The sequence below is a fragment of the Leopardus geoffroyi genome, chromosome B2 (assembly GCF_018350155.1).
Source record: "Leopardus geoffroyi isolate Oge1 chromosome B2, O.geoffroyi_Oge1_pat1.0, whole genome shotgun sequence".
NCBI lineage: Eukaryota > Metazoa > Chordata > Mammalia > Carnivora > Felidae > Leopardus > Leopardus geoffroyi.
In genome coordinates this window covers 112,793,735-112,819,505 of record NC_059332.1, presented here as the reverse complement: position 1 = coordinate 112,819,505, position 25,771 = coordinate 112,793,735, and the positions used below count along the sequence as shown (strand labels likewise).

General features: G+C 36.0%; 1 protein-coding gene across 2 annotated transcripts in view; it reads right to left on the bottom strand.

Annotated features, from left to right (window-relative positions):
• Positions 1-25,771, bottom strand: part of RNF217 (ring finger protein 217) — a 131,586-nt gene that overhangs the window by 23,255 nt on the left and 82,560 nt on the right. For both annotated transcript variants that reach the window (XM_045499457.1, XM_045499458.1), the window contains one exon: positions 15,044-15,208. In XM_045499457.1, the coding sequence (XP_045355413.1) occupies positions 15,044-15,208 (165 nt within the window). The remainder of the gene's footprint in view (positions 1-15,043; positions 15,209-25,771) is intronic.

Sequence of the window (25,771 nt, the reverse complement as noted above, 5' to 3'; positions counted from 1 at the left end):
GCTAAGACTCTACCTTTTCTGTGGCCATCACTTAAGGAAGCACTTCATTAACTAAATGTGAAATTCAAGAAAATGCAATTTAAGAACATACAAAAAAAAATGGTGTAAGAACTCTCAGAGAGACAGCTGGAAAACAATCAGTTCAATTTAGAATAGGAAGTCAGTTGGTTTCAAGAACATCTTCAAAACATGACAACTTTTTGAATATACCAAGCAATAAAATTCCTGAGGAGCTATATATTAAATAACATGATAAACAAAGTGGGTATTTCTACTCTCAATAGAGGAAAAACAATAAGAACTTTCAGGAAAAACAAAACAAAAGGCATATTAGTTCCAAATATGAGTTGTAACAAAATATGGCACAATTAAGTAATTGATAGGGAGCAACGATGTTAGGGGCGTTTTTCCTAGAAGTTGTGAACTCGTAGAAAAGGAAATGTAATCCTAAATCCATAATTATATGTTCTCGATTATGGAAATGCCCAATTGGTTTTTAAATGTTAAAATCATCCTTTAGAAAAAACAAAAGTATTAAATATTACATTAGAATAGAATGTGAATGTTATTAAATTTAACAATATAAAAACAGAGTTACAGCTTACAGAAAATGGGAAGTAAGGAAGAAGCATAAAGAATTATAGGAGGGCTAGATCGTTATATATCATCTAACGTTGTTAGAATACTGAACAGAAGTTTGAGTACATTATTTAAAGGTAAAATATAATCAAAAGAAGAACTAAAGTAATAACTATCAAAAACTTGGAGGAAAAAAATTGGAAGGAGAAGGAAAGGCATACATAAATGAAATGAATTCTCATCTGTCATATCAAACTAAAAGGGTTCACCTCATTATGGTAGACTACGTTGCAAAAAACAAATAAGACGTTGATTGCAAAATTATTTGTTGTTTCCTACTCTGTTAGCTTTTTAAAGCCAATATTCTGCCTGATAACTTTAGTTGTCTTCCAGTGCACTGGTTTGTTATAGAGAATTTGTTATAGAGAATTTCATATATATTTCAAGTTAAATCTTTTTTTTTCAATATGAAGTTTATTGTCATATTGGTTTCCATACAACACCCAGTGCTCATCCCAACAGGTGCCCTCCTCAATACCCATCACTCTCCCTCCCCTCCCTCCCACCCCCCATCAACCCTCAGTTTGTTCTCAGTTTTTAAGAGTCTCTTATGTTTTGGCTCCCTCCCTCTCTAACCTTTTTTTTTTTTTCTTCCCCTCCCCCATGGTCTTCTGGTAAGTTTCTCAGGATCCACACAAGAGTGAAATCATATGGTATGTCTTTCTCTGTATGACTTATTTCACTTAGCATAACACTCTCCAGTCCCATCCACATTGCTACCAAAGGCCATATTTCATTCTTTCTCAAGTTAAATCTTATGATTGACTCATGATGACAAATTCTTTGAAGAAGAGTGTAGAATACTGCCCAACGCTTATTCCCCAGGGGGCAATTGTACTATAAATTAGCCCCTAGTTTTCTTCCCTCTTCTTTCCCATACTTTCCTTGACCCTGTGTCCCATGTTCTCAAAAATCTTCAGATGCCAGTTCTCCCCTCCTTCATTCATCTTCATCCCTTCCCCCAGTGACAGTACACCCCTTAGCCTGCCAATAGCTCAGGTGTCCTGAGACAATAGCCTCAGGTGTCTCTGTCCTGACAAATCCTTCCTGTAATTCTGCATGACCTTGTGGCCAGTGATTACCCCCATCCTTCCATTTCTCCAGGCTTCTTAAAAGAGAATACTCTATACTCACTGCTTTTCTTATTCACCTCTTAATCCTTCTTCAGTTGACTGCAACCCTATGTTACTGATACATCCAAATCAGTTGTCATTCTCCAGAAAACATTCATTCATTCATTCATTCATTCATTCATTCACTTACTTAACAATTATATATTTGTTCACTGATAAAATCTGACATGGCTCCTGGACTTAAGGAGTTGGTTGTCTGAGGTGTAGACAGACATTAATCAATAGTACAAGTAAACACTCATAAGCTATGACAAATGCTATGAGGGAAAGGGACAAGGTATAAAGAGAACACTTAATAGGAAGAGCTTGGTCTGGTCTAAGGGTCAGAAGAGACTTCTCCAAAAAAGTGACATTGATCTGAGCAGTGAAGGACAAGTAGCATCTCACCAGTTAAGAGGCCCCAGGGTTAGGGAATACATTCCCAGCACAGCATATTCTTGGCACCATATCCATGAAAGGAGAAGCCACCTATGCTAGTCCTGTCCCAGTATTTCTCACTCTACATTTTAAAAGTCTTAATTATCTGTATCCTTCTACTCAAATGCTCTACTCTCCCAGTTGATAAGATCTCAAAGGGCCCTAGATCACATACATCTTCTTTGTTCTTTCATTAAGGGGACTTGCACAGGTCCTATCAAATAGCATGTTCTCAATAAATATTTATTAAAAGAACAAATGAGTATTATCCATGACCCTCTAAATGCCAAATCCAGTGAACATGTTTTTTATTCTTAACATATATCTCAGTGGCATTTAGTTGGTTGATCACTACTTCCTTCTGATTTTTGATATAATCTTCCTTCAACACCATCTTTTTTCCAGGTTCTCCTCTTTTCTCTCTCTGGTTCCCATTTCTTCACTTACTCCTTAATTCTACCAATGACTCACCACTTTGCACATATTCTTTGGGGGATCTCTTCCATATACAAATGGTTCCAACTTCCCTCCACTGGATCTCATTTCTTCACTTCCACTGTGGACCTGACTTCTGAGCTATAGACTCATGTAACAACTGTTTGTTGGTCATATACACTTATATGCCTTACAGCCATTTCAAAGTCAAATAGGAAAACCAACTCATCATCATTCCATGGCCCCCATCCCAATGACAACAAAATAAAATGAGGTCAAGCTCCATTATTTTACCTCAATTCATGGTATTACCACCCATTTAGATACCCAAACTAAGGGGTGGTTATCCTTCCGAAGAGGTGGTTATCCTCTCTTTACACTGTTCATCCACATCTAATCCTCAAGATCAGACAGTTTTAGCCCCATGATATTTGTCTAATCCTTTTCTTCTTCTCCAGCCTCTTGACCACTAGCTTAGCTCAGACTTTCATCATTTCCTCTAGATGTCTACAACTACCTTCAAAGAATCAATGGCAACAAACCTAAAATATAAATCTGATAATACCATTTCCCTGCCTACAACTTTTTGGATTTTGGAGGCCAAAATCCAAGTTTCTTAACATTGCATGTAAAGCCCAGACTTCTGTTTGTTTCTACAGCCCCACCTTTCACCACTTCCTTCTGTGAACTTTACTCTCAGGGAACCACAAAGTGCTTGTGGTTCCTGCACACAGCAAACATTTCCTTGCTCTGTGCCCTTGTACTTTTATTGTAATAATCTCATTCCTGGATAACATTTTCTCATGCCAAAATCCATCCAATAATCCTCAACAATCTAGCTCTCCCTGGATTTCCCAAGATTAATGAGATATTCCTTTTACCATGAACTTTCTTGTAATACTCTAAGCCCTACTGAAGTACAAGTGTTTGATCATTGTCAGTGTAATAATGCCTGTGTCTTCCTCTCTGTGAGTTTCATGAGAAAAAGGACCCCATTTTGCCGAGCACATAATGGGCTCTCATGAAAAGTGCTTATAAGGAGGAAAGAAAAATGGCATTTATTCATTCAACAATCTTCTATTTTGGCTGCAAAATATATCCACTATTTTACATAGTGATAATTAAAATGGAGCTATGGAGAAAAAAAAAAGCATGTAAGGGCATATTACATATTGATATAGGGGAAGGTGATTACTGGGAAGATGAATTTGGCTGAAAGACATGAAGGGAGAGAACTGGCCATGCAGATAGCTGGGGAAAGTATGGAGAGCCTGAGAAGGGAACATGCTTGATGGTTTTGAAGAAGAGCAAGGAAGGCGATGTGGTTGGAGGAGCTTGAATGAAGTAGAAGATAAGGCTAGAGGAATAATGGAGCAGAAGTGTGTCCAGAATGTGACAATTCATATGGCTATTATAAGCATTTGTTCTGTGTGAAATGGGAGCCATGAAGAAGATATTTTATTGTTTGAGTGGGCACAATTTTGTTTTAATATAATTTATTGTCAAATTGACTAACATACAATGTGTAAAGTGTGCTCTTGGTTTTTGGGGTAGATTCCTTGTTTCGTCAGTTACAAACAACACCCTGTGCTCATCCCAACAAGTGTCCTCCTCAATGCCCATCACCCATTTTCCCCCACTCCCCCATCCACCTTCAGTTTGTTCTATTTAAAGGTCTGTTATGGTTTGTCTCGCTCCCTCTCTGTTTGTGACTATTTTTTTCCCCTTCCCTTCCCCTATGGTCTTCTGTTAAGTTTCTCAAGATCCACATATGAGTGAAAACATATGATATCTGTCCTTCTCTGACTGACTTATTTCACTCAGTATAATATCTTTCAGTTCCATCCACATTGCTGCAAATGGCATGATTTCATTCTTTCTCATTGCCAAGTAGTATTCCATTGTATATATAAACCACATCTTCTTTATCCATTTATTAGTTGATGGACATTTAGGCTCTAATTTGGCTATTGTTGAAAGCACTGCTATAAACATTGGGGTACATGTGCCTCTATGCATCGGCACTCCTGTATCCCTTGGATAAATTTCCAGTAGTGCTATTACTGGGTCGTAGAGTAGTTTTATTTTTAATTTTTTGAGGAACCTCCACACTGTTTTCCAGAGCAGTTGCACCAGTTTGCATTTCCACCAACAATGCAAGAGGGTTCCCATTTCTCCACATCCCTGCCAGCATCTATAGTCTCCTGATTTGTTCATTTGAGCCACTCTGACCGGCGTGAGGTGGTATCTCAGTGTGGTTTTTGATTTGTATTTCCCTGATGATAAGTGACGCTGAGCATCTTCTCATGTGTCTGTTGGCCATCTGGATGTCTTCTTTGGAAAAGCGTCTATGGAATGGGTGCGTTTTGAGAGCCCCTGGAGTGCGTTTGTAGGGATGTGTGAAGTGCTAGAGAACTGCAGGATCATCTATAAGAGCCAACATTTATACTCACCAAATTCTTTCTTCAGCAACCACAGGACCACGCAGCTACAGCTCAGACATAAGAGCCCACAGACATAGCTTTTGAGCTAATTTTATGTGAACAGGAGCAAATTAATCATTTTCTCTGAATCAATACATTCTTGCCTACAGCACTGTATTATAGGATTTAAGAGAATAAAATATTTGAAGGGAAATATCATGACAAGTAAATTCTCTTAATTCCAAATTCACAATAAATTATGAATTAACATAATTCACTTTCCCCGCCTGCTTTTTGGTCCAGTTACTTAACCTCACTCAAACAGTTTCTACATCTTGAAATGGTGGTAATTACCCTTTCCTCAGTACTTTTTTGGAGGTTTAAATGAAACAACAAATGTAACTTATATGCTACTGAGCCTATCATTTTATTATTACTGTGTAATATCTTAAAGTTTTCTCAAAAGGCATTTAACAATTAAGATCTGGACGGCACATTGAAATCTATCGTTTTAGTACCATATCTGAGGGTTTGATGAGACAATGTATGTCTAAAACTATAATGGAGACTGACATTTAGTAAATAATATATCTTAGTATTATTATTATTATTATTATTATAATTGTGCTAACACCACAGAGTATTATATCAAGGCATTTTTTATGAATAAAATACAGATGTCATATCAGAATTCAGCACATTTTGTTAATAGTTTGGCTGGAGGGGCAGAGGGAGAGGGAGAGAAAGAAACATAAGCAGACTCCACACCCAGAGCAGAGCTCGATGTGGGGCTTGATCTCAGGACCATGAGATCATGACCTGAGCTGAAATGAAAAGTCAGATGCTTAACCAAATGAGCCACCCAGGTACCCTGGTATTTTTTTTTTTTTTTTTTAAGAAAAGTGACTGTCCTGTTACCTAGGAATAGGAACTATGTTGACTCTGGAATAAAATAAATGACTTATTTACCCATTAATCAATGTACAATTTCCAATTAATCATCTCTATTCAATGTCTTATAAAGTGTCCTAAAGAGAGATGTGAGATTATTTATACAAGAAGAAAATTAAGGTGGTCACCTACAGGTAATCTAGTCACCTGTGACTAGATTTGTATCACATTACACAAATGTTTATTTAAATATTTGTCTTATCTGACATTAAGTGACAAGGTAATTTGGAGGAGGGATGTTTAAGGAATTCCCCTTCATTTTTCCAAATTAAAAAAAAACTGACCATTTTGAGAAATACTGACACTAATTTTGCTTTAGAAAAGCCCAGTATGCTGAGCAACATTCAACTTGTATTTGAGGAAGGAAAAAAATGTAAGAGCCAAATCCTTAGAGATTGTGTAGGAAAATAGAGATGGTTCAAATGGATCCAGAAAGCTATGATGTTATATTCCTTCAGTTCCCTTGTTAGATTTTACTTATTGTTAACCATGGACTATTACAAACATTTAAAAAATTAAAGTTAATAATGTAACAAACCTACACGGATTCACCACCTGCATTTAATAATGTTAACATATTATAATATTTGCTTCAGAAATATTTTTGAAGAGATAACACTTCCTTTATACATACTGCCTTCTTTATACAATTGTTTCTTAACTTTAACTTCCTGCTTGCTTTAAACTGGCCTGCCTCAAGTTATCGGATTAAAGGGCCTGAAGGTGTGTTCACCTCTATTTTGAAAGTACATGTGTTAAAACAATAGATACCCAGGGGATACCTGGGTGGTGCAATCCGTTGATTGTCCGACTCTTGGTTTTGACTCATGTCATAACCTCACGTTGTGAGTTTGAGTATCAGGTGAGTGTGAGCCTCAGGCTCTGTGCTTGGCAGTGTGGAGCCTTCTTGGGATTCTTTCTCTCTCCATCTCTCTCTCCGGCTCCCTGTCTCTCTCTCTCTCTCTCTCTCTCATTCTCTCTCTCTCTCTCTCTCTCAAAATAAATAAACTTAAAAAAACAAAGTAGATTTTTTTAAAATAAATATACTCAGAAGGCATTAATCTGGCCTTTGAAAAAAATGGAATTTTAACAATTCAAAACTGCACAAAAGAAAAACATGATATGGCTAACAGTCAAAATCTGGTTCAGATAAGTAGCACAAATTGACTAATATTAAACTGTTTTTGCAACAACCAGAGGATTGGATCATTAATCATTTTTGCAAAGTTCTCACATTCTTCAAGGCTTCACAACTGTTTTACCTTTAATGAAGCTTATTAAAACATTAGACAAAAATATTAGAGATTTCTAATGTTTCTTTTGAAATCTACAAGGATTCATGCCTTTAGAAACATCCAGCTGGGCAGCGGGGGTTTTCCTATCACCTGACACACATTTCTTAATGAATTAAATATTTATTTTAAAATTTCCTAAAATAAACAGACTATTTATTTTTATTTTAGAGAGAGAGAGAGAGCGCAAATGTGAGCAGGGGAGAGGGGCAGAGGGAGAGAAAGACAGAATCTCAAGCAGGGACCACACTCAGTGTGGAGCCCAATGCAGGGCTTGATCCCACGACCCTGGGATCATGACCTGAGCTGAAATCAAGAGTCAGACACTCAACTGACTGAGCCACCGAGGTGCCCCTAGACAGACTCTTTAAAAAGTATTTGTTCTACAATAAAATTGTATGCGGTAGCCACTTTCTGGAAAAAAGGAAACAATAAAATAGATAACTTTCTTTTTTGCTTTTAATTTAGAACCATTAAAGAACCATAATGAGTATATACACTAGAATAGTTTAAGTATTTTGAACTTTTATTTTAAGTTTAAAGTTTATTTATTTTGAGAGAGACAGCCCACATGTGCATGCAAGTGGGGGAGGGGCAGACAGAGAGGAAGAGAGAGAATCCCAAGCAGGTTCCACACTGACAGTGGGCCTCGAATGTGGGGCTTAAACACAAACTGTAAGTTTACGACCTGAGCTGAAATTAAGAGTCAGAGGCTCAACGGACTGAGCCACCCAGCACACCAAGTATTTTGAACTTTTAAATGAAAACTTAAAAAAACACCATTTGCACTTAAAAATGGTTAAGATGATAAATTTTGTTTTCACCACAGTATAAAGAAGCACCATTTGACTCAATATTGTTTCCAAAAAACTTCGGTACAATTTAAATCTAAAGTGTATATGTGAAATTGCTTATAAAATATGTTTATTCATTTGTTTTGTAGTGTATAATCTTATGTTTGTTAACTTTTGGGTGTGCATCTCACTTTTCATTTTCTTTGGATTAGCAATTCTTTTTCTTATTAACTCCATTTGATATCTAATTTGTGCTGTAAGACATAGTCTCAAGATGAACTTTTACATGAAATTGAACAAATATTCTAATACTTCTAACAAAACTGAAATCCCCTACTTGTTTTAAAGTGAAGCTAGGGGTACCTGGTTTGCTCAGCTGGTTAAGCATCTGACTTTGGCTCAAGTCATGATCTCATGGCTTGGCTCATGAGTTCGAGCCCCATGTCGGGCTCTGTGCTGACAGCTCAGACCCTAGAGTTGCTTTGGATTCTGTGTCTCCCTCTCTCTCGGCCCCTCCCTGACTCATGCTCCATCTGTCTCTCTCTCTCAAAAATAAATAAACATTAAAAAAATAAACTAAAAAGTATCATAAATTAGACTTAATTTTGTAGTAACTATGTTCACAAAAGACATTTTAAAATTACCATACATTTTCTATAGGCTAAGAATTTATATAAGACAGGAAATATGTTTTTAAGAAAAAAAAATAGTGTCTCAAGTAGAGAATTATAAATTAAGAAGCAATGAAATTCAAATAAAAATGGCTACGCAGGGATGCCTGGGTGGCTTAGTCAGTTGAGCATCTAACTCTTAATTTTGGCTCAGGTCATGATCCCAGGGTCATAGGATGGTGCCCCACATTTGGCTCTGCGCTGAGCATGGAACCTGCTTAAGATTCTCTCTCCTCTTTCCCTCCCTTTTCCCTCTCCCCCGCTCATATGCTCTCACTCTCCCTCTGTCAAATAAAAAAAAAGCTAAGTAAAGTTAATCTTATTATGCTGCTATCAACTTTTTATAAAAATGTCTTATAAATAGATAACTTCCAGAAATGTTTGCATATTTTCACCTCACCCTAAAAAAATCACATTATGAATAAACATCTTAATCACATATGGAAGAAAAATATTTCAACACTAATTCTGTTTATCTGCCAAAATTCAATTATGAAAATAATTTTGATTTCTCAGCATAAGTCAGATCTCTTCATAATATTATACCACATATTAAACTGGTCTTTTCACTTGAGGAAATGGTAAAAACTCATGGGAGACATAACATTTATAAGCAAATAAAAGAGAGGTTGTTTTATTTGGAATGCTAAATAAAATAGAAAATTAATAGACTATCAAAACTTGTTTGGATGGGTACCTTTTACTAGAGCAAAATCATTTAAATTTTTTTTAATGTTTATTTTTGAGAGAGCGAGAGAGACAGAGTGTGAGTTGGAGGAGGGGCAGTGAGAGAGGAAGACACAGAATCCAAAGCAGGCTTCAGGCTCCAACCTGTCAGCACAAAGCCCGATGCAAGGCTCAAACCCACGAACCGCAAGATCATGAATCTGAGCCAAAGTTGGATGCTTAACCAACCGAGCCATCCAGGCGCCCAAAAAGCAAAATCACTTAACACTTACCAATATAAGCACAGAACTTCCTTGAAAAATTAGCAGCAGCAAGATTAGGGAGTTCAGAAGGGAGACATTTTTTATGTTCAAGTTTTTATTTAAATCTAGTTAGTTAACATATAGTGTAATATTAATTTCAGGAGTAGAATTTAGTGATTCATCACTTACATATACCACCCAGTGCTCAACACAAGTGCCCTCCTTAGTATCCATCACCCATTTAGCCTATCCCCCCTGCCCATCTCCTAGCCCGTAACCATCAGTTTATTCTCTATATTTAAGTCTTTCTTATGGCTTGCCTCCTTTTTTTTTTCTTTCCCCAATGTTCATCTGTTTTGTTTCTTAAATTCCACAATAAATGAAACCATATAGTATTTGTCTCATAAGAGAGACTTTTACATATATTAATGTAACATATGGTTAGGGAAAAATTACAAATCAATAGGTGGGAGGAGAATTATGTAATAAACCCTATTAGGTTAGATGATCTTAATTTGGAAAAAATTAGTGCAGGTATCCAATGCATAATAAACATCACAATAAGTTATGATTAAAGAGTTTAAATATATAGAAGTTAAATAGTTAAAAGAAAAGGAAGAAAATAGACTGGTTTATCAAACTTCTGGGTGATAGATAACTTTCTAAGCTTAGGAGCAAAATATTTATAAAAGATATGTAAATATATAAAATATGTGTGTAAAATATACAAACATGAATATGAATGTAAATATAAATATGATGTGTGTTTTTATATCCATCCAAAAAGAAAAATAATGATATATTTGGTCAAAAAAATTTTTTTAAATGCACGTACACACACACACACACACACACATTAAGTAAAAAATGAAAATAAAAAAAGAAAAAAAAACCATCATTGATATAAAAAGAGAGTAAAAGACGGCAGGAGAGAAAATATGCCAGAAAAGCAGTTATTATTTTCAAAGAGCTCATGTAATCTGATATAAAAAATATGCCCTGACTGATCCATGCAAATGGGCAAAGGATACACAGAAAACTCAAAAGTGGCATTACAAACTGAACATTACATGAATTTATATTCAATCTAAAGGCAAATAAGGAAATTCAAAATATAAGAATAATATATTTTTAAACTATTAAAATAGCAAGTATTTAAAAATACTTGAAACGCTAATAAGAAATGCTTATATAGAAACAGGTCCTCAAGTTTTTTCTGGTGAAATTATAAACTGTTTCAATCTTTTCAGAAAGCAAATTGGCAATATGTACCAAATGTTAAAAACATTGACATCCTTTAAACCAGTGTCTATTTTTAGAAATATATGCTTTTAAAGGTCCAAAATAGGGGTGCCTGGGTGGCTCAGTCAATTAAGCATTGGACTCTTGATTTTGGCTCAGGTCATGATCTCATGGTTCTTGAGTTCAAGCCCCCCATCGGGCTCTGTGCCAACATCGCGGAGCCTGCTTGGGATTCCCCTTCTCCCTTTCTCTTTCTCTCTTTCTCCCTTTCATCCTTTCTCTGCTCCTCTCTCCCCCTCTCAAAATAAATTTAAAAAAATAAAAAAATCTTTAAAGGTCCAAAATATGGAAAAAAGATATATTCAGGATATCATCAAGACATTATTTAGTTTTTATATCATATATATATATGTAAATATATATTTTTTAGCCCTAAAGCCAAACAAAGACAGCTTTGGTATCCAGTAGCAGAAAGGCATTTAAGAGTTAATAAGCTAATTAAACAATTGTTATGGAAACTATTTAGTGACCTGAGAAAGGTTTGGAATGGTAAATGGGAAAACAAAGAATATCAAATGATCTGCATACTACAATTAAAACTTTAAAAAGTTTCTTAAATAGGGGAAAGATGGAGGAGATACAATGGTGAGTACACTGGAGAGGCAGGATTCTTCATACATTTTTTCTCTTTTCCAAATTTCTATTATGTTATAGGACTTTTATAAACAAAACAATCATTTAAAAATCACAATTATTAAAATTATGAATCAATCTAAGAAAATATACCTATGCAGGGTATAAAAATATCAAAACACTTTGGCCATAACAAAATTTTAAACACATTTGATTATCATTGAGAGCAGATACTTATGAAAATATATATAATTGTTTTATATATATATTATGCGAAATTGTTCTTTTTCATAAACTCTTAGCATCTTCCTCTTTTACATTTATAAATTTAATTCTTTTAATTGAAAATAAATAATTTTAGGGGAGCCTGGGTGTTCAGTCAGTTAAGTGTCCAACTCTTGGTTTTGGCTCAGGTATGATCTCATGGTTTGAGAGATTGAGCAAGGAGCCTGCTTGGGATTCTCTCTCTCTCTCTCTCTCTCTCTCTCTCTCTCTGCCCATCCCCTGCTCACACACACACACACACACAGATACACACACACACACACACACACACACACACATACACTCTCTCTCTCTCTTTCTCTCTCTCTCTCTCTCAAAATAAGTAAACATAAAAAAAGAAAATAAATCATTTTAATACACATATTTTCACTTCTGTTAATTTCACACTGATTTCTACTATGCATTCATAGCCATTTAGTTTAACTTGCTTCATATTTATTTATTTTCCAACATTTTATATTTATAAATTTAAATGATTATTTATGAAAGCAAAGCCTTGGAGTATAAGATAAATATTAAGTCATCGAGTAGTGTCTCCTCATGGATTTCTGTTATAAGAATTAATGTTTCGTGGGGGGGGAAATAATTTTAAGGTACAACAACAACAACAACAAAAATCACAGTTAAGAAAATGCAAAGCTATAAAGTCATATGCTTAAAAGAAAAGGAAGACTGAACCATTTGTATTCAAATCACACCCTAAAATATGACATAAATGACATGAATTGTATGGAACCTGAATCTCACCAGAAAGTAGATCCTGTGCTACACACTATCACGTAAGTGGATTTTGTGGTTCCTTGGCTCCTTTCCTTTCAGCCATTTAAAAGCTAATTCTTTTTCAAGCCCCAACATTTTAGCTATTACTTCAAAGAGCAACCAGTATGGATGTTCTCTCTTAACTGTTTATCTATACTTGTTAAAACTGTGAGAAGTTGTTAGAGCATTCAGAAAACTCCTTATAGTTGGCTGCTTTTTCTTTCTATATATCAGAGTCCACTTAATGTTAGACTGAAGGATTACAGTAACCAATGTATGTTTTTATGTATTACCTCAATTCATTCAGAATTTCCTCAATGTACAATGCTGCTCTGCTCATTCAGCATATGGTTGTGGAGCCAGGCTAACTGGTAATTGTTTTTACAACGTTCCAGAGAAATAAAAAGTATACTTTTGAACAAAGTGTTAAATAGAATGACTTAACAGCAGTTCTAAATTCCTACTGGTCTTTATTTAGTTGAAAGTGAGTAGCAGCTTTGAATAAACTGAAAAGGCAAGAGAAAGGAGGAAAGGCCTCATTTTCTCATTGTTCTTCAGTGTATGAAAAATGGAAGTGTACTGAGCAGTTGATGCAGTGATCTGGAACAACTCTAAAATCAAAACGGTAATTGTGGATGAATTTGCCTTCCACAGGGAAAACAAAGAAAGCTTTAGCTCAAACATCTTTAGACATGGCTTTTAAGGAGCCAGGTCATCTAAACTATTTCAAAAGTTTTTTCAATTGCTAAGAATGCAACATGTTATTAGAGGCAATACTTTTACTTATTATATGTGCAAACTAGTATGTGAATCTAATTCAGTGAATCTGTGCATTACATTTATGCTCATTAATAGGCTTCAGAATATGATTTATTACTTCAAGTAGGATTTAAAATGATTAATTTTTAAAAATTTTCTGAGAAGTCAAATTTTATTTATCTGGTGCTAAGTCACCACGAAGGAATTGCAAAATTGTTCTTGGGCCCAATCTGCACTGATTTCTTTCTTCTTTTCTTTTAGGTTAAAGTTAGTTAACATAGAGTGTAGTATTGCTTTCAGGAGTAGAATTTAATGATTCATCACTTACACCCAGTGCTCCTCCCAAAAAGTGCCCTCCTTAATGTCCATCACCCATTTAGCCCACTCCACACCCTCCTCTCCTCCAGCAACCCTCAGTTTGTTCTCCATATTTAAGAGTCTCTTATGGTTTACCTCCCTCTCTGTTTTTATCTTATTTTATTGTTCCTTCCTTTCCCCTATGTTACTCTGTTTTGTTTCTTAAATTCCACATGAGTGAAATCATATGATAATTTGTCTTACTCAGCGATCAAAAAAAATGCGATCTTGCCATTTGCAACAATGTAGATGGAACTAGACTGATTTCTAAAGATTAATTTGGCAAAAAGTGGAAAACATACGGAAGAGTGTACATATACCTATACACACATATAAGTTTCTAAAGTGAGCTTTGAGGGAAAAAAAAAAAAAAGAAAAACTCCAAACTTAAACAGATCCCTATCCTGTAAGTATCAAATCCAAAGTTTTCTGGCTGGATTTACTTGCTGATTTCTCTACAGGTAAGCCTTCCCTGGCTGTTTGCATGGTTGACTCTCAACATGTAAATCTCAGCTCAAATGCCTACTAACTTTTGATTGCCTGCGTGATAATCAAGAGAAAAATGAGAAATGGGATTCATAAAATCCCTAAGTTCTGACTTCAGCTATTAGCTTCTACCGCACCAGATTTACAAAAAGCAAATGATCAGCTTAATGTAATCCTTAAGTGATAAGCAATGGAAGAGGGAGAGAAAAGCAAAGGATAGCAGGACTCAGAGCCTGCATAATTGAACAGTGATTATAGTACATGCGGGAAACTAGAAATAATATTTTACATTATTTTCATTCCGGCTTTTCCCTATACACACATCTCCATTTTTATTTTTATTTTTTTTTGAACAATTCAGATTTTTTTAATGTTTATGTATTTTTGAGAGAAAGAGAGCACGCACACACGTGGACATGAACCGAAGAGGGTCAGGGAGAGAAAGGGGAAGAGAATCTAAAGCAGGTTCTGCACCGACAGCAGTGAGCCCAAAGTGTGACTCAAACCCAGGAACCATGAGACCATGACCTGAGCCGAAGTCGGACGCTCAGCTGACTGAGCCACCCAGGTGCACCACACCTCTCCATTAGAACATAAAAACTTTGAAGTTTAAAATCAGTAATTATATGTAGCCTCCTTAAATTCTGAAGTACAATGCAAGTAAAAAGAATATTATGTCGTTTACATGCAAAAATCTTCCATTCAGTTATGTAATATAATTACTCTTCTAAAATGAAACAGCAAATAACCTGCATTAAAACAGTTACACATATAATTCACTTCAATATTGTAAATGTTACCGTTCAGTGATTTTCTGGGCAAAGGTTAGTTTTCTCACCTTGCACTTTGGACACTTCTGGGCATTCCTCTGCCCATGCTCGATTTCACTGGCCCAGTGACGCAACAACTTGTCCCCTTTTTTGTACTCCTTGCAGTTAACACCTTCATGCCAAGGAGAGTGGCACTTAAAACACCAGACGAATTGGCAAGTGGGGCACTGGATCTGTATAAGGAAAAGTACCATTATGCACTGGTAGACATATTGACAGTTCCTAAAAGGATAAGAATGATGATGCTTGAGGAGATTAGCTTGAAGGTTATAATCTGTCCAGACTTAAAATATTACCCCGCTGTAAGATTACAATGAGATGTAACTGTTCTATTATTAAAGGAGGAAAGAATTGCTTTGACATGGATGGTAAGGCTGTTTGTAGACCATACTGGAAATAAACATTGGGACATTCTGGAAATTATTTTGGCTTTAAGAAAATCTTCTAGATTGAAGCACAGAGTAAGAGCTGAAGTCCACAATGCTCTGAACCTACAAACTAGGCTGCTGCCCTGAAATTCACATTTTCTTTGAACCAATTTCCCAGGAGTTTCCATTGCTATTACCAATGGCTTTATTAACTTTTATAAAATCAAAACCCCACAGATGCTCCATCAAATGAAAAACACACTGGCAAATAAACTACTATACCAGCATTTACTAGGTAAATGCCATCTAAAATAAAGGACATGCCTCATTTGCTATTAATCTAAGGGAGGTTAATTATAAAATTAATACAAAGGATCCTATTAGAAATATATCTGTATGGTGATCCTGTGGCCTGTACCTAGGAATCCATCAAAAAAATGTCTTTGCATTTTCACTATGTAGAGGTATATGTGAGAGTATGTGTTTATGTTCATTGAAAATATTTGTTTTCCACTTGATATGGAAGACATCTTTCTTACTTCCTTCATTTTGAATGATAGTGAGGTGTCCCATTCTCATACAATATTTCTGGTGTTCACTCTCCAAGAACATATAGGCATAATTTGAATTTCTCAGCCCTGTTGGATTAAAGTGAATAAAATGTCTCAATATAAACAAAACTGATAACTATTCTCCGTGCTCCTGTATATTATTTCACACAGCATGAGTGAATTTACTGACTACACTTTGAAAACTAGTTAGAATTTCTTTTGGTAAACTGCTGACAATATCTCTGCTTATTTTCTTGAAAAAACACTTTTTTTTTTTTACATCAAAGCTTCCGATATAGAGATTAACCAAGGAGAAATTACAATCACAGATCTTATAACTCAAAGAACTGCAGTTTTTACCAATGTCAAGAATAGATAATATTCTTCCTATGTAAACATGAAGTAACAAAAGTACTTTTGCTTTTAATTTATATCAAAACAAACTGTTATTTTGTCAGAAAATTTTAAACATCATGTCTATTTATTTATTGAAATTCTCTTAGGTATAATATTTATACCGCTGCATGACATGAAGTATTTATTTTTACCTCCAAAATAATGCTACAAAGTAGATAGAATCACGAGTTTATAGATAAGGAAACTAAGGCTCACAGAGATTAAATAACTTGTCCAAAGTAACGTAGCAAGTTTGCCTTAAGAAGAAATTTAAACATAAGTTTGTCTAGCTCCAAAGCCAGCAAGAAAGAAAGTATTCTTTCTTCAGCATTTGAAAACAAAAAACATAGAAGTCAAAGCCATGGTTAAGCTATTCAGTAAGTCAGAATTCTTCATGACTACCAACAAAAAGTGAATGTTGAAAATCCTTTTCAAAATTTAATTTACAGAAATGAGGAGACTTCTTGGTTATAAAAAGGAGGCATGTTGCTATTTAGCCATTTAAAGTAATCATTTTTGCCTTCTCTGGTCATTAAAGTTAAATAGTCATTTTAAAGTAAGAAGAATGAGTTGAAGTGGGTAAACTCCAGATAATAAAACAATATAAAACGATCATCTCCCCCTTGTCATTGAACAATGAGGAATAAATGTAAATATCACATGAGGCGTATGAATGTAACTTTCTCATGTAATGAATGAAATGGGGAAGAAGTCAGAAAGACTCATTTTTCCTCACGTGTCTGCGATTATCAGAAGGACTTGAATATTTAAGTAAACTCCCTTCTATTCAACATGATTCATAATTTTAAATCACTGACCTCTAGCACTGTCAAATAAAAAAAAAACTTGTTTGCTTTTTAATCAGTCAGATTGTGTTTATGAAATGGACAGAAGAATGAATGAAATGGCACTTTGACACTGGGATTAACTCTGTGGATGTCAGACATCAAAATGGTTCAAGGATCTTTGTGACCAAGTGCTAAACTATCACCCCTATGGATTCCCTAATGAAGACAATTAGAACCGTATGACTCTCCTAAGGTACCAGAATGATAAAGAATCTGATACGTGGGTGTCTACACCAGGGACTCAGGCTCCCAACTTTGCATAATAAACAGCTAAGTCCTGTGGCAATCTTCACCAATGCGAACTCAGTGGCAAACTGTGAAAAGAGTTTCGCAGCAAGCTCTCAAATGAAGATGAATAATTTAAATTCAGATCCAACTGCTTACTGTCTCTCACTGAAAACATTAAAATAACTATTGTTTTGCTCTGGAGTAAGATACTAAAAGGATTAATAGTCAACCCCAACAACACTGTTGTTCTATATTGTCTACATGCGAACTGTTTGGTCTGAAGATGCCTTATTCATTGTGACCTTAACCATATTCAAAATTGGCCTTCTATAAAACACAAATGGACATCACTGCTGCATCTTCTTCCACTCCTTTTTTTAATACTTCTTCCTCCACATGAAATGCTGTTTTACAACCACAGCCTTTCCACACGGAGTGACTGCCTTCTGAGTAATTATATTCATGCAGAGGCCACTACATTCTATCCTTTCTGTCCCAAGTGTGGTTGGAGGGGCAGCTACATCAGCATCGCCTGGTAGTTTGCTGAAAACAAAAATTCATGTCACAGCTCTTACCTACTGAATTAGAGCCTGTATTTTCACAAGGTCCCCTGGTGATTCACATGCATGCTAAAGTTTGAGAAGCTCTGCTCGATACCATCTGACCTTGTATCCCTGGTCACAACTGATTACAATAGGGATGAGTCCCTCAGCAAACGCATGTATCCATTAGCTGGCAAGCAGTCTACGGGGTGGCTGGCATGAGTTTGTGTAGCCGGGTGCTCATAGTTGAACAGAGATTAGGAAAGACACATTTATTCTCTTGAGGAGTGAAATGGGGATACACATAAACTTTACCTTTGCTGTGAAGACAAAGGTGAGAAAAGCTGAGTGAGCACAGTGCAGATCACAGAAGGGAACAACGGACATTCAAGTCCAGTGACGCAACAGAAGGCTCTCATGCAAACAGAAAGAGTGCCCAGTTCTCTGTATTTTCAGTGGCTGCTGAGGCTGCTTTCCTGCCCTTCCTTCTTCCTGGGGAGACTTGCAGGAAACCTCGTTAACTCAGGTAGCTTGAAAGAAAGTATATCTCTGTCTCTTGTAATTGGAGAAAGTCCAATGAACACAATCTGTCTATTGAAATCTTATCCGGATCAAATACGACTTGCTTGAAGATGTCTTTCCTATTTCTCCCAAAGAGATTCAGTGTCTCTTTTACAGAACTCCCATTAGACATGTAGATGTCTAATCTCCTTAACAGGCTACAAGTTCACTGAGGACAAAGGATGTCTCAGGCATCCTGTATTTCCTGAGATAAGTAACATAGAACTTCTGGCACATGGCAGGCACTCAAAGTTATTTGTAAAATGAATTATTTTACACACAGGAAGCACTACATATTGGGTAACATTAAATGAATTCAAAGAAAAATCAACATATCTATCTAATTTATGACTAATGGCTGAGATGGTATCATTATTTCTTAGATTACTAGATGATATTTACTAAATATTTTATCCACATGACATTTTACTGAGCATCATGATCATGATCAAACTCTCCTACAAGAGACAGGGGGCTGCAAGTGTTTTAAGAATAAAGTTATCAGAGTTAAGAATCTTGAATAACTTGTCCCAGAATCCATGAAAGATTAAAAAACCTTTATATTACATTTTTGACTTTTGAATTCCTTTAGTTTTTACAGAAATCTGGGCTACAGTGACACTCAGATGACAGGTTAAACCCATCTACTTGCCCTCAGCAAATGGTGTTTTCTCTTGACAGTTCGTCATACCAAATAAAAAAAAAAACCCACAACATAAAAAGAGTTCAAAACCAAAAGGCACCCCAGAAACATCTTTTTTTGGCTGAAATTCTATACACTCTTATATATATAATTATTTTAAATCACAAAATCATTACTTACTAAACATAAAATACTAGATAATCTCTGTGTATAAATGCAGCATTGCAAATATGAGCTAACTCAGTTTTCTAAGAAGAATTTGTTTTATTAGAACTATAGGTTAAGACAGATACTCAATAATAAAACATATTCACCATTCATTTACCCATTCAAAAAATATTTATTGAGTACCTTCAAGTAGTAGGTACTGAATGTACTGATTTTAGGCACATAAAAAAGAATGAAAATACTTATCCTCAAGGAATTTACTGAAGACAGAGAGATACAAACCCAGAGAGCTATAAAACGGTGTCATAACCACTAAACTAGAAGCTTCGACAAGTGGGTGCCATAGCAAAGGTGTTTCAGAGAAGGCTGGAAGAGTAATGTTCAGAGAGAATGTGGCCTTGAAGGTTGAGTGGAATGTGTCTGGGGCAAGTGGTGGGGTAACACTTCTGGCAGAGGGCACAACCTAAGCTATCACAGAGGCTGAAAGCACCCAGTGCATGGGGGGAAATAGCAAGTGTTCTAGTATGGCCCAGAGATGTCACCTCAACTGGTTCAATCCTCAGCCTTGCTGAAGTGTCTAATAAACAGAGTCCACTCAGTCTTACATTTATGCTCCTATACTCTTGATGCGTCTCTCAAAATACACTGTGGTCCAGAACTTGCTTACATGAAACATACAACTTATGGCTCTGTCCGTAGCTTAACATGACTTAAGTCTTTGTCAGACTAGGCTGTGCCCTGAAGAAACTGATCAGTATATAAATAATAGAGAAATGGCATGGTTATAAAAAGTTTTATGATAAGATGGTTTTCTTGAAGACAAGAAGATTGTGAAGAAGTACAGGGTACAATAGAGAGGAGAAAAGTATTCGATGCATGGCTTCAAATACTTTCAAGGAAGCACTATTTGCTCCCTTATATGATCAAATCCTAAAGCAAGAGTGGCAGGTTCTCCACATGGGGAAAACATGGCTTGACTTCTTGCCTTGATTCTTAGTCTGTAAGATTAGTCCATTAGTCCCCTTCTACTTGGGATCTCTCCCTGAATATAGTGCCAGTAATATACAGGCTTCACGAGGCACTGTTCCCTGAACACAGTCCAAATGTGGCCCAGTGACCCTTGCCTTAATTTCTCACAGCATGGTGAACCTAAGCTGGAAAATGAAAGGAAAACTTTCCTAGAGGGTAGGGATCAAATGAGGGCAACAAACAAACAGACAAACAAACAAACAAAAAACAAGTTAACACATAAGATAACCTGTATGGAGATATAGTGGTTATTTATATAAATAGCCTTACCGACATCCCTCATATTGATTTCTAGGCTCCTTTTACATATGCAACACACTATTTATCACACAATACATTCACTTTAGTACTAGCTTTCATTTTCAATAGAAAGACATACTCTTCTAGGGGTTCTGTCTTTGCAAAGAGTCCTCTCTCCCTAATTTGAAAAACATTGTTTCATACCAATCCATTTTGCTTCTACCACTTGGAAACACCTTTAAGCATTTGTAGACTTTTCCTCTAAACCTAGAAAGCAAGGCCCAGAGAAGAATCTGTCTCAACTTACTTCCTGTTTGAGGACCTACCTCTTCATAGGTGAACATAATTGGCACTGGAAGATTCTGCCCTGATTCAATCCAAAATTACTAGCCAGAGCAGTATGGCATCATCTAATTTTCAATAAGACATCTATTCTGAACACAACACAATAAGGCTGATATCTCAGAGTCAACCCACCTAAAGAAGCAGGAGGACCATCTAATTACATAGTGTACGTGGGGAAATGGGACTATTGTCTGTGACCAAAGGTAAAAACAAGAGATAGGTCTCAGCCTGAAGGTAACAATGAATTCTTTCAAAACGGAAGGGAATTAGTCTGTAAGTAGAAAGTTTCTTAAAAATGGGAGTGTTGAATCAATGTCTGAATGGCCACCTGTAAGCATTTTGTAGACACGATTTATGCACATGAAGACTGTTGCATTAGGTCCCCGTACAGATCTGAGAGGGTACGTATGGCAAGGTAGAAGTACAGAGTATGGTAGGTGAGAAATGCACAGAAATTCCAGACCATTTTAGAATGAGCACCAGACTTGGCTTACTTCTACCCACTCTTCTACACATGGTCAGAGAGAAATGATTCTTCAGTTTGTCTCTTCTGCTGAAGACCCAAGAGATGATGTAATGAAGTGAAAAAAACAGAAACAGTTTTCAATCTCAATGTAGGTCGGTTTATGGTAGCTATGAATCTTGATTATAACAATTATTGTAGTTTTTCTAAAACATCAGATGGAGGCTAAAATACTAAATGAATTCTAATATTTGGCCTTTGTTGTTATAAGTTCAAGTAAGGAAACTATAAAATATTGCAGCTAGTTTATACATCAAGAAAGCAAACAAAGAACTTTAGTAAAGCACTTCATTAGTAACTAGAGGGGAAAATGCATCCCAATAAAATTTAGTAGATCTGCATCATAGCTGAGTGTTACACATTTTTTTCAAAGTTAGCATATATAACACACCCTTTGTTTAAGCTGGCTTCTTTAGACCAGGGTAGACGACTTCATCTTTATCTCACTCACAAATCTATGCTAGCAACAATCATTTAAGAAACTACACTTGTTTTCTACAGCTCCCAACAACAGTGATGCATTAATGCCAAGAGAAATTGTTGTGTATTATAGCATAAACTGATCTTGCAGGGCTGATGCACAATGTGATTCTCAATTTGTAAACATTGTCCATTTAAAGTGATGGTGTCAGGGAAAAACCAAAGAGCAAAGCAGCATGCTAGCCACACTTTCATGGGAAACCTTTAAAAATTTTTGTACACAGAAAAAAATTCTCAAATTATCTTTACTAAAAGAAAGCTTAAGCGTATTCATTTATTTATTCATTTATTTATTTTTGAAAATTGTTTATTGGAGGTACACCTGAAGATGTGCAGCTGGCATTTGAATAAAGAATAGGCAGGCCCACAGAAGCAGAAATAGTGGGAAGTCACTGTTAGCACCAAAGAGACAAAGCAGGAAAGAGGTTTCTGCAGCTCAGTGAGAATTAGAAATATGGGGGGATGGGCAAATGAGGAGGGCACTTGTTGGGATGAGCACTGGGTGTTGTATGAAAGTGATGAATCATGGGAATCTACCTCCAAAACCAAGAGTGGACTGTATACACTCTATGTTAGCCATCTTGACAATAAATTGTATTAAAAGAAAAGAGATATGGAGGAGGGACCACCCAGCGGGAGGTACAGTCATAAAGGGACATGGCTACTGCTAGAGCTTTGCATTGAATTAGGAAGGGAGTGAGGAAGTAATGCATCTACTGTTCTCTCCTCCCATCTTCCTGTTTCCTGCCAATTCCAACATTTGGCTGAACCCAAATAGGAATCAAGACGTCAGGGAATCTGGAGAAGGAGTTCAAAGAGGCAACTTTCTGGAGTACAGAACAGGTCAGAGAGGATTGAATAATAGACACAGGGAGAGGGTAAATTCAGTATTATCAGAATTCCAGCCTTCCAGTTAAGCACATTTCAAAGTATACCAATTACAAACAAAAAAACCCACTGATTTGATTATAAAGCCCTTAGAAAAATTCTTTTGCCATGCAAGGAAACCATGTATTTGCACAGCTTTATAAAATCTGATTTCTACCTGGAGAGAGGAAAAAAAAGACTGCTAAATATATAAGGTAAGAATATAGAGGGAGTTTCCCCAGGATATTTTATTGGCTTTTTTCTTTCACCTTACAATGAGTCAAAGCACCATTTTGTGAATTTTCAAGGTTTTGTTTAATATTTGTGGGAAGAAGAGTGGAGATTATTATTAGTTATTCCTGAAGGAAATCATAAAGAAAATGACCACTATCATGTTTCCTCTGTTGATTATGCATGTCCTTCAACTTACTCCAAATCAGTATGAAAAGGGGGACCATTTCTTCGTTTACACCTGGAAATAGGAAGAAAACCTAGGACTGCACATACCTCAGTATTTTACTGAGGAGTATAAAATGACTGCATTTAATCATTTGCAATTCTCTCCTTTTTCCCATGAAAAACCATAACTTTCTCTACCTCCCAAAATATGTGTTATACATTTCTGTGAATTCAGTCACCTCCCTCCTGCTTCAACCTCCTCAAATATTAATGCTTGCCGTAAGATCCCTCCTCATGAGATCCATGCTTCTTGGATACCCCTTTGAGGCCCCAAAGGGTCTTCAAACAACATTAGCAACACATTTCAAGCTGAATTTGTTTTTCACTCCTCAAACTGACTCCTCTTTAAGACATAGTCAATATCATCCCTCCTTTACTCCCACCATCCACCAGTCACCCAGTCTTTTATACCACCTGTCTTGTTCTTGACTCCTCTATCTTCCTCCCAATAACCTAGGGGTGCTCATTCTGTGGCCCCTGCCTAATAATGATGGCAAACATAATAATTTCTAGCAAGTGTTGAACACTTAGAATGTGTCACACATGGTGCTAAGCACTTTACATGTGTCGCCTTGTTTAATCCTTTCTATGCCCTTTTGGCAGGTACTATTAGTAACCCCAGTAAAAGATGTGAAAACTCACAGGTGCAGAACTAGTATGTGGAAAGCCAAGAGTTTAAATCTAGTTTGAAGCCAGTTCTCTGACCCACCTTTTCCAGCTTGGCAAATTCAACATTTCAAGGCTTAGTCTACTCTTTAATGAACCCTTTTAAATCTCTCCTGACCTTTCTTCTCCCATGCTCTCAGCATTTTCTATGCACATTTATTACAGTACACATTATTATATATGCATTTTCCCATTTATTAGTTCCGCCAAATATATTTTAGAGCACAGTCTATCAGATACAGGGCTTGGCACAGCTTATCAGCAGTCAGCGAGCCTGGACCTGGCCTCCTAGAAACCAGTGGGAGAGACTTTAAGCAAATAACCACACACATATAACCATAATATCCCGAATGATAGCCGCTATGAAGAAAAACTTCTTCTGGTGGTAATGTGTCTGTCTCCAGGTATCGCATGAGCACCATTAAAGCCACAACTTTAGCATTTTAATTTTATCATCACTAATGTGTTCACTACATTGATATGCAGTTGTATTAATAAATTATAGGAACTGTTCAGGCTAGAAATTTGATTTCTAATTGGAAATTGAAATCAACTTTAAAGAAACAAAATGGTAAGATATTGTCTCATGACAGGAGTTGCAGGAACAAGAAGATAAATATGGATGAGAAAACCTGGATTTGCACAAAGGCAAGTTTGTCTCCATGTAAATCGCTCAATTCAGGAATATACTTGTTCTATTTAATATAGTAGGAGTTTACTGGAGTTCAGAACATAACGAAAAGCTCTATGTACTCAAACTTCTGCCAGAAAGGAGATGCTGAATGAGGGCTTGGAAGATGTACTGCACCTAAGAGTTCTTCTTACTGCTTGTTGATCTATTCTGTTTATTCCTTTTTCATCTGCAGTGTACAAAAAATGTAACAAGTGGTATTTGCAAAGCTATTCAAATGAAATCCCAAAATATGATATTTTAGATTTCAAATTTCATGTGAGATGATGTATCCAAAGGTATTTCCTAATATAAAATAGCTGAATTGACAGAAATCATAATAAATGCTCAGAGTGACATCTTGGATCATGAACTATAATTCAATGACACAAAAAGAGTAATAATGAAGTACACATTAAAGTGTTTTATCAATAGATACAAAACCCACTTTAGGCCACAAACAATATTATAACGAGATTTTAAATTGCCCAGGCATGTTAGATCTTAGTGGTAACCTTTTTCTCCCCCTCTGTTTCTGCTGTGTTATGACTCAATTCATTACATTCAAGTACTTGAATTCTTAAAGTTATGATGAACTACACCAGGTTGGAAGTGGGTTCTGTTACTGGGGAAGTGGAATTTTTAAAACTAGAGCAAACCTAAAAAATAGGCACTGACGTACTGCAAAGAACAAAGATACTAGTCTCAGTGTAGGGTGCTATACTATAATCATGAATACTGCAGTTGGTTTGCTGATACATTCATGTTTGAGCTCTCCTTACTCATGAGAATCCAGACAGGTATGGATACCTAAATCAAGTAGTTCATGTTAATGTAAGAGCTTAGACTTTAATGCTGAAAAATGCTACATAAACACTGTATGAAATAGTAAAAACCACTGCTTCAGGAATTGTGTGTTATCCCTAGAACTTTGTACAATATTGAAAGGGGGAATTATTTATCTTTTCTGTTAGACATCTTCTCAAGAGTAAAGATGAGTAATAACAGTAATCATCCCCAAATTCTGTGGTAGCTTTACATTTTTTGGAAGTTGCTTAACAGTTTTACTTTATATTGAGATTTTCATCTCTCACCCATTATCAAGGATTTTAAGTGTTTGTGATCAACATTTATTTTGTGTCGAATTTCTCC